The 9,642-nt window shown below is 51.4% G+C and overlaps 1 protein-coding gene across 3 annotated transcripts in view; it reads left to right on the forward strand.

The window, feature by feature from the left end:
- Nucleotides 1-2,136, forward strand: part of SRCIN1 (SRC kinase signaling inhibitor 1) — a 65,099-nt gene extending 62,963 nt beyond the window's left edge. For all 3 annotated transcript variants that reach the window (XM_087825618.1, XM_087825619.1, XM_087825620.1), the window contains one exon: nucleotides 1,798-2,136. In XM_087825618.1, the coding sequence (XP_087681744.1) occupies nucleotides 1,798-1,932 (135 nt within the window). In that variant the 3' untranslated portion in view covers nucleotides 1,933-2,136. The remainder of the gene's footprint in view (nucleotides 1-1,797) is intronic.
- Nucleotides 2,137-9,642: the final 7,506 nt, after the last annotated feature.

The raw sequence follows: 9,642 nt of genomic DNA on the forward strand, positions 1-9,642 counted from the left end.
CAGGTGTTTTAAAGACCAAAGCTCAGAATAGACAGAGGCTTTTAACAAGTGCTGAAGGGAAGGAACAGAAAAATCTTTTAACTAGAGATGGGTTGAGAACAAAGATGACAGCCAGGAGGGAATCAAACAGCTGGCCGGGGACCTGGTGAGATGTGAAGAGACTTGGGGGGGGGGGGGGGAGAAAGAGGACAGCTCCTCTCCCACCTGGCTCTGGGGGAAAGAACTTTAAATAGGAAGGGGTGGGAGGGGCAGGGCAGGACAGGAGCCCAAGGTAAGTGACAGGGAGTAGGAGAACTCTTGGTTGCCTTTAAGGGGCCATGTCTGGCACATGGCTCTTGGCTAAGGACTGAGTGAATGGAAAGACCCTGTGCCTGCAGCCCCAGAACCCCTTTGAGTAAGGAATTTGTGGCCACAGAAGAGGACAGGGGTAGAAGACCCAAACGGGGAGCTTGCCTTGACTGGGGGAAAATGCAGATTGCAGACTGCAGTGTGGTCAGCAAACCCCAGATGAATCACCGTGCACATGGGGAAGAAAGGATGATCACCAGCAGCAAGGGCAGGTTCGTGGCCAGTGGTCAGGCTGCCTGCGATCTCATTTCCCCTCCCAGCTGCTGGGGCAGTCTGGCTTCCCCGCTGCAAGGCATCTGATAGAGCTGACCCAGCAGCTGGCTGATAATGTAGGTCGTGGGAAACAGATTGACCCTGCGCAGACCTAACCCGCAGGAGGTCCCTGGCCACAGGCCAGAGCACTCTGCTTCCAGACCTCTTCCTTTCTGTCTTTTTTACTAGTAGGTAAGCAAGGCCAGGAGGGACAGCGCAGGGAGAAAACCCAGTCTGTGTAGCCCTAACCCAGTGGATCTCAGTTAAGTGTGCAGCAGGATCCGTTGGCGTGTCTGCCAAATATGCAGGCTCCTGAGGCCACACAGAGATGGATTCTGGAGCAGGTCCGGGAATCTGCATTTGTGACACATCAGCCCCTTGAGGTGAAGGCGATGCAGATGGCTCTGGAACCATACAAACCTCCAGGACCAGGATAGATGCAGGGAGTTGCTGGAGGTGGGGAAGGGATTGGGCTGTTTCTATCAGAGCTGACTGGTGAGTGCGGGACGTGTTACCAGGGAGTGACCCCCCCTTACTCACAAGGCCCAGCTCAAAGCTGGAGAAAGAGTTATACAGGATGCAGTTGGGAGTGAGGCTCAATGCAGCCAGAGCCTTTTCCTCCAGGGTGGGGGTGGGGAGATTCTTTAGAGATGTGCTCCCTTGGGAGGACAAGCTCACTCCTCAGTTGCCATCCCAAGACCTTCTGCTTAGAATCAGCCTCCTGCTGAGGTAGGAGGGGGCCCTGGCTGGGCTGCTGGCCAGTTGGGACTAAGAGCCCCTATCCTCGTGCCCTGCCCCGAGGGCATGCACCCCTGTGGCAGCTAACGTTTCACTTCTTCCTTCCTCCCCTGTCCTCTTCCCCACGCCCCATCTCCCTGTCTGCTGGCCCTGGCGCCCTTGTGCTTCTCTGGTCTCTCTCTTCCGCCTCCTCTATTTCCTATCAGTAACCTTGGACCTATATTCCCGCCCCAGTTCCCAGGCCCTTTGGTCCAACTCTGTGCCCCCTTTCTGCCCTGCAGCGCCCCCTCCCCCTTGTCTCATGGAGACCAAATTCTTCAGATGCCCCTCTGGTTTCTTCCTTCTACAGTTTTCTGTTGGATATGTGGAGGTTTTTCATTTTTTTAAAGCTTCAGCTGGGGGCCAGCATGAAGGCTCTCCCTTCCTCTCTCTGACCCCTGACCCCTGTTTTTGTTCCAGGCCACTAAACCATCTAAAGAGATGAGCGGGTCGAATGAGACCTCAAGCCCAGTCTCAGAAAAGCCCTCGGCTTCCAGAACCTCTATCCCTGTATTGACTTCGTTTGGGGCAAGGAATTCTTCCATCTCCTTCTAGAAGCCCCCTCACGCCTCCACCCCAGCCTTTCCCCCTCCCTGACCCCTGACATTTATCTCCCTACTCTCCTCTTCACCTCCACCTGACCCCACTCCATTCTCCAGACCCTCGGAAGGGTTGCCATGGGTGTGGCCCTCCTCACTTCTCTCTACCCACCCCCTGTTGGTGTTTTTGGGTTTTTTTAAATGATTCACTTTCAATTATCGTTCTTTTTTTTTTTTTTTTAAAGTAAAACTACGAACCAAAACACACCACCTTCCTTTGATTCCCCGTTCCGAAATGGCCCACTTCCTATCACCTCCCTCCCTTTTCTCTTTCTCCATTCTGCTGTCTAAGTCCATCCCGAAGTTTCTGTACCCGCCTCCTCCTTTCCCACCTCCCTTCCCCCCAACTTCCCAAGAGCACTCCAAACAAACTCTGAGCCACGGAGACTTGGAGCAGCAAGATACGGATACCGAGATACCGGCTCTCCCCTCCCTCAGAAACTTTCCTGGAGGAAAACCTGGACATTGGACCAACCCCAGTGTCAGGCTGGAAGATGGGACACCGGCCAACTCACCCTGGAGGCGCCCCACCTGTCCAAGCTCGGCACGTGACTGAACTCGGCTGTTCCTTTGCTCTGGGCCACTCATGCCCTAGCGGGCCTGGAGTCAAGATTTTTGGGCTGGAGAGGGGCCTCAGAGTTTGAGGGGCCTCAGGGTGGGTGTGGGGTATGTGAGAGGCCCTTGAATCTGTGTCCTCGGAGAGGAGTTGGCTTTCTGGGACTTCCTGCTGTGATGAAGAGCCACCTGGCCTGTGCCCAGGGGAGGAAGGGGCTCTTGTGGACTATTGGCTGTGGATGGTGGACGGTGGGTTGAGCAGACAGCCTGACCCTGGGGACACTGCCTTGGGAGAGGGCAGCCCAGAGGAGGGGTATTTGGTACTTTTAGTTTTCTAATTTAGCACTTTAAATGACATTAACTTATTTAATGGGGGTGGGGTGGGCAAGAATGAAGGGCCTAGATAATTAGATTTTGAGGCCTGGAGGGTGGGAAGGGTCTGGTTGTGAGGGAAATGGGGGGAATACAGAGGAGGTTGGCAGGGGGCAGTGAGGTTGGCTCTGGCCCCAGGGGTAGGCTGACTTGACCTTCGAACATCCTCTTTGAGACTGAGGGTTTTCAGGAAAGGGATAAGATACGGTCTTTAAACCGGGAGCTGGTGACCACTTGTGAGATCCTTGAGGGTCCCTGAGGCCAGCGCCCCCTACCTGTGGATGGCTGCCTTGCAGAAGCTGTCCTCAGGGAGGCTTCGGCCAGGCCCTGAGAGGGGGAGGGAGAAGCCAATTTTGGCTCTCAGCCCTGGCCCCCCGGAGGGCAGAGTGAGGGGCCAGCAGGGAGATTCTGTGGGTGGGGAAGGAGGAGGAGGCCCGAGTGCGTCCCCAGGGCGCAGGGTTCCTGTTTGGAGCACAAAGTGGGGTAAGCACAGGGGAGGGAGGGCTGGGATTAGTCCCCCTGAGTAAGCACAGAAGGAAGGAGCCCCTGAAGGGGCAGCACCTGCTAGACCCTGGGAGCCGGTGGGAAGGTCCTCTCCCAGCGAGAGCCTGGGGGAGCTGTCGAGGGTTGGGGAGGGAGGGAAAATTGGGTTGTGTTTCTTCATTTCTCTTTTTTGTTTTGTTTTGTTTTTGTTGGTTCATCCTTGTTTTCTAACTTTGGATCATTTTTGTACAAAAGGCAAGTAAGCCTTTTTGAAAAAGAACAAAAGAAGAGGAAAAAAAATCCCTCCTGAAAAAAACAAAACCTGGAAAATAGAAAAAAAAAAGGACCTCATAAATGATGCAATTACTTTTAATTGCAGGCAACTCTTTACATTTAAGTGAAGTGTCTTAACATTTTATATTGTTTTAAAAATATATTTACATATTATATATATAATATACGTAATATAAATATATATAAATATTTAAAAAAGAAAAAAAAAAAAGAAAACCACGGCGCTCTCTCCCTGGCCACTGTTTTGGTGGGGGAGGGGGGCTGGAGGATGGGCACATTGGCCTGGCTTCTGTGGTCCAGTAACATGGTTTGGTTTGATTTGGCTGTACAGAGACCCCTGACTTGGGAGGGGAGGGGGGAGTGGTGCCCCCTCCTCCCTCCACTCCATCACTCTTTGCTTGCTACTTTTCACTTGCCCTCACCTGCCACCCTCAGCCCTGTGACCTGAATGTGTGCCCCACAGTCATTGTCCTGAGTTGAATGTCCCTTTGTGGGGGGAGGGGGAAGTGTCCATCCACGAGGGGGCAGATGGAGGGAACCCTGGGCCCGCCCTACCTGCTCGTGTGAAGCCCAGTGGGATTCGCATCTTTCACTCTGGTTCCTGCACATTACGGACTGAGAGGCACAGCCTGTGTGTGTGTGTGTGTGTGTGTGTGTGTGTGTGTGTGTGTGTGTGCGCGCGCAGATGCGACCCACCACCCCGTGTGGGAGACGTGCGCACGTAGGTGCATGAAAGCTGCTTGGGCATCAGCACGTGCCCACCTGCACAATTGCGTGTGGGAACGTGTGTAACGTGTGTGTGCAGGTGTGCGGAGCTGCGAGAGATTGTATGCGTGTGGGCCACGTGCGGACGGGTGGAGGTGGAGGCGCACGTGACCCGTGTGAGTGTGCGAGTGTGCGAGTGTGCGCGGCCCCGGGCGTGCGGACGTGCGCGTGTGAAGCGACCATCACCCCTGCACCACTCGCTCTGGCCGCCCTCCCAGCCCGTCCCTCGGGCCTTGAAGCCCAAGCACGTCGATGCCCCCGCCCCCGCTGCATGCGCCTCGCTGCTGTCACCAGTGTGTGCTTGACCGAGAGCAAACTAAATCGTGGGGGGCCCTGTACCTGGTCCTCCCGGCCCCCGCCCACCGTGCCGTGTTCCTCACATCCGGGCTTTCTCTCCCGTCCCTTCCACAATATGCTGTTTCCCCAGGAGCCTGGGGCTCTGAGAGGGGTCCCAGGTGGGGCCCCCGGGGCCAGCCCTGGCTCCCCACCCTGCCCGGCCACCCCGTAGGGCCTGTGTTGGTGTAGCAGTGATGGCTTCTGTGGATATTCTGTGACCTCCGTCAGTGTAACTTGACAACTTCTGAATGGAAAAGGGTTGCTGTGTTTTCTCTGTCTCTCTTTTTTAATGTCCTTTTTCTTCTTCCCACTTCCCTGCTCTCTTCCCTTTTCTAGCCGAGTGTTTGGGGCTTAAATAAAACTCGTTTCTTTTTCCTCTCCTGGATCTCCTTCCTGTAGGCTGCTGTCTCATTATTTCTCAGCTTCACCCCGAAGGTGCTGGGATGGGTGGGGCAGAGGGCGGGGGTCCCTGGTAGTCAACTGCCCCCAAGCTTATTGGGCAAGGCTGGGGGGAGGGGTGGAAATGGCCTGGGGCTGGCTGCCGCCCCTGGGGGCCTGGAACCAACAGCGCGGCCGCTGGAGGGGGCGAGTGGGCTAGCTGCTTCACCGCGGTGAGGGCGCTACGGGCACTACCCGCAGCTGCCAGAGCCAGAGCCAGAGCCAGAGCCCGAGAGGTGAGGCGTCTGGCTCAGTAATACAACCAGTAAGATGCAGTCAGGATTCAAATCCAGCTCTGCCTGACCCCAAACCCAGTGCTTTCCCCCCAAACCAAGTAGGGTCTGATTACCTCCAGTAGTTCCCAGGGTCGGGTCTCGGCCTCCTGCCCTTTGAGTGAGATGACCCTTCATGGTGTGTTTTACTTTTCAAGAGCAGCAGCTTTCAAACTTTTTTAAATACTGCAACTCATGGTAAGGAATACATTTTCATCTCAACGGTACAACAAACGCCCGTATGGTTAGTGAAACAGCACTGACTATATTACAATGCACTCCACTGTTTTCTGTTAAATTCTAAACATTGTAGTCACAACCCACTACATTGATTTCATGACCTTCCAATGGGTCAAAACCCACAGTTTGAAACATACCGTCTGCAGATCTAGCTTCAGCCCGTCATGTTGCATTCCTGCCTTCCCTTCAGAGGCCTACTGGCTCCACTTACCCCTGGTCTCCTCTGAAACGAAAGACCCCTGAGGGGAGATCTGTCCTTGGTTCTGATTGGGTGGGGGCCCTGGACCCTGACCCTGTAGCCAGCAAGCTGCCTGAACTCTTCCAGGTCGTCATCTCTGAGTCCAGCCTGCCCCACCCCCAGATGTCCTGATGAGGCTTTTTAGGTTTTCCTGGAATTCTGAAGGCAGTGCCACTGTTCCAGCATGTTCTAAGGTCCTTGAGGCTGCCCTTCTAGGCATTCTCCTGCTTAGCTGAGGCCTGGGGTATTATTGGGTTTCCTCTACCTTCTCCCCCAGATACCAAGCCTCCTATCTCGTGAGGTAATGACAGTGTTCCAGAGCCGGTCTTCCAGGCCTCACGGGAGGTCCAGTTGCACTTTTTTTCTCCTATGAAGGTCAATAGTGTCTTTGGAGACAGAGGTTGAGGATCTGTTCACTGTCTTGAACTGTCTTGACCCACTCCATGGGCCACCCACCTACCAAGGAGCCGGTCAGACTGAGACAGCCGGACCGCATCCCTATGTCCTGTTTCTTTTTAAATCCCCACCTGAGGATATGTTTTTATTGATTTGAGAGTGAGAGAGGAAAGGAGAGAGAGAGAGAGAGAGAAACATCATCCGTTGTCTCCCATATGCGTCCCAACAAGAGAGTGAACTTGAAACCAAGGTATGTGCCCTGACTGGGAATCGAACCCGTAACCTTTTGGTGTACGGGACAACACTCCAACTGACTGAGCCAAGGTCCTATGTCCTTTTAAAAATGTCAGCAGATATTGCCTTCTCTTTCCCATCCTATTCCCAGAAAGCTGGGAGAGGAGCCAAAAACCCCTCATCTCCCAGAATCACTCCATTCATTGCCAGTTCAAGAGCAAGTAGCAAATGGGACTGTCAACTGCATGCTAGGATTATGCCAAGCACTTCATTCATCCTTCAAATGCCTATGAAATGTCTACTCCTTGCCAGGCACTGCTCGCTGGGACTATGATCAGCATCTAGTAGGGGAGCCAACCAAAATATAAGAGAATGTTCCATGTGCACTCGAGAAAAATGTGTATTCTGCTGTTGTTGGGTAGAGTCTTCTTTATTTATTATTACTATTTTTAAATCCTCATCCGAGGATATTTTTTCCATTGCTTTTTTTTTTTCCAGAGAGAGTGGGGGGGGTGGAGAGAGAGAGAGATGTGAGAGGGACACATCAATTGATTGCCTGACCGGGGGGATAGAGCCTGCAACCAAGGTATGTACTCTTGGCTGGAATCGAACCCGGGACCCTTCAGCGTGCGGGTTGGTGCTCTAACCACAGAGCAAAGCCAGCAAGGGTGGGTAGGATCTTCCTGAGATCTGTGAGATGTAGCTGGTTTATAGCGTCATTTAAATGTTCTTCCTTGTTGACCCTCTGCCTCGTTGTTCTAGCCACTAGTGAAAGCAGCAGTCTCCAACCGTTACTTTGAATTGTCTACTTTCTCTTTAATTCTGTTAGTTTTTGCTTCGGGTTTTGTTGTTAGGAGCATATATATTTATAATAATTTTATCTTCTTGATAGATTGACACTTTTATCAGTATAAAATGTCCTTCTTGTCTTTAACAATTTTTGTCTTTAAAGTTTATTATCTCCCATACCTGGATAGCTACTCTTGGTCTCTTTTGGCAAACCTTTGCATGGTATCTTTTTTCATCCTTTTACTTTCAACGTTTTTGTGTCTTTGAATTTAAAGTGATTTTTTTTTTTTTTAAACAACACGTAGTCAGGTCATTTTTTCTAGTCTGCTCTGCCAGTCCCTGCTTTTTGACGTGGGGTATTTGCCGCATCTCCATTCAGTGTAATTACTGATAAGGTAGAATCTATGTCTGCCGCCGCTATTTACCCCCATATGCTGTGGGTTGGTTTCTTCTTGTTGTCCTTCTATTGTTTGATTCCTACTTTCTTTTGTGTGAAATAGGTATTTTCGAGTATATCGTTTTAATTCCTTGTTTCATTTACGATATTTTTTTCAGTTATTTTCTTAGCGGTTGCCCTGGGGATTATAATTAGCACCCTAATTTAAAACAATATAGTTCAGATTAATACTAACTTAATTTTAATAGTGTGCAAAAGCTCTGCTTCGTTATAGCTCTATTCCCCGCCCAGTCCTTCACACCATCGCAGGCAGACCTCGCCATTATGTTATAAGCCTGTCAACACAGTTTTATAATTATTGCTTTATGCAGTTGCCTTTTAAAGACAAAAATGAAAGAATTATACATAAAAATGTTTACACTGCCTTCCGTAATTACTCTTACTGGTGTTCTTTATTTCTTTGTGTGGACTCGAGTTACCACCTAGTGTACTTTCATTTTGGCTTGTGGGACTCCCTTTACTATTTCTTATGGGGCAGGTCTGCTAATGACAAATTCTCTGCTTTTCTTTACTGGAGATGTCTCCATTTCTCCTTTATTTTTGAAGGAGAGTTGAGGAGAACATAGGGTTTTGACCCATTCTCATCCAAAGCCTAGCACATTCTACCGAAGGTGACCCAATGGGCAGTCAACCCTGTTCTTATGTCCTTTCTCTGGGCTTAGGTTTATCCTGGCTCCCCCATGTATTAACTGTGTGACCTTGGGCAAGTAATGTCACCTCTCTGTGCCTTAGTTTTCTCATATATAAAATGGAGATGAAAGTGGTGTACAGCTCGAGTGTTGGAAGCCGTATTTTTTTAAAAAAAGGAAAAAGCCCAGCTGGCGTGGCTCAACAGTTGGGCATTGACCTAGGATCCAGGAGATCTCTGTTCAATTCCTGGTCAGGGCGCATGCCCAGGTTCTGGGCTTGATCCCCAGTAGGGGGCGTGCAGGAGGCAGCTTATCAATGACTCTCATCATCGATGTTTCTATCTCCCTCTCCCTTCCTCTCCCTGAAATAAATAAAGATATATTTAAAAAAAGAATGTTGGAAGATTGACTTAGGACCTGTAAAGCCCTTGGGGCCAATGTGAGCCCACTCTAACACTGTTAGCTCATTTGCCAACAAAAACCACCTTTGGGGCAAAGGTGGAGGAAGGAGGGAGATTCAGCAAGGGACTCTCTTCCCAGCTCCTGCGCCCCTCCCTTGGTTCTCTGTGATGACTGTCACCTGGTTTTCCTACAGATGGATACTAGGCTCATCAAAGGCAGCCTGGAAGCTGGCAAGGGAAACTATCGAGCCAAGACATAGAAGGAAACCTGTCTCATGCTGTGAGTTTGCACCTGTAAATAAGACAGTGTGCAAAACTCGTACCGTCCTCTTGGGATGTTGCCAGGGCCTGGAGTGCCTGTGATGACAGCTGGCTAGGATGGGCCCTATCAGTGTCCTGGGCCTCGCCCAAGCCTCATGTCTTCTGGGCAGCACCTCTGGACCACTCTGAAGGTCCACGCAGGCCTGAGAAGGTGACTGTGCACCCACCTGGCCTCTGTAGGAATAGAGAGCAGGTGCATGGAAACCTCCGCGCAATGAGGGTCACCTGCCCTTTCACCCTACATTCTGTGCCCATGTCACTGCTCATACCAGTCTTCCAGAACAGGACACCTACAAAACTGCCAGGAGGAAGAGCTTTGCCTCCATTCTGCCACCACCTGGTCCAGCCCCCATTGCCCTCCTTCCCTGAGCTGGAGACTTCACTCTTCCCCCACCTCCTCTGGCCCTCTCCTCCCTCCAGAACAAGTGAGACGTCTGACTCATGCC

The sequence above is a fragment of the Miniopterus natalensis genome, chromosome 17 (assembly GCF_054644295.1).
Source record: "Miniopterus natalensis isolate mMinNat1 chromosome 17, mMinNat1.hap1, whole genome shotgun sequence".
In the NCBI taxonomy this organism is placed as follows: Eukaryota; Metazoa; Chordata; class Mammalia; order Chiroptera; family Miniopteridae; genus Miniopterus; species Miniopterus natalensis.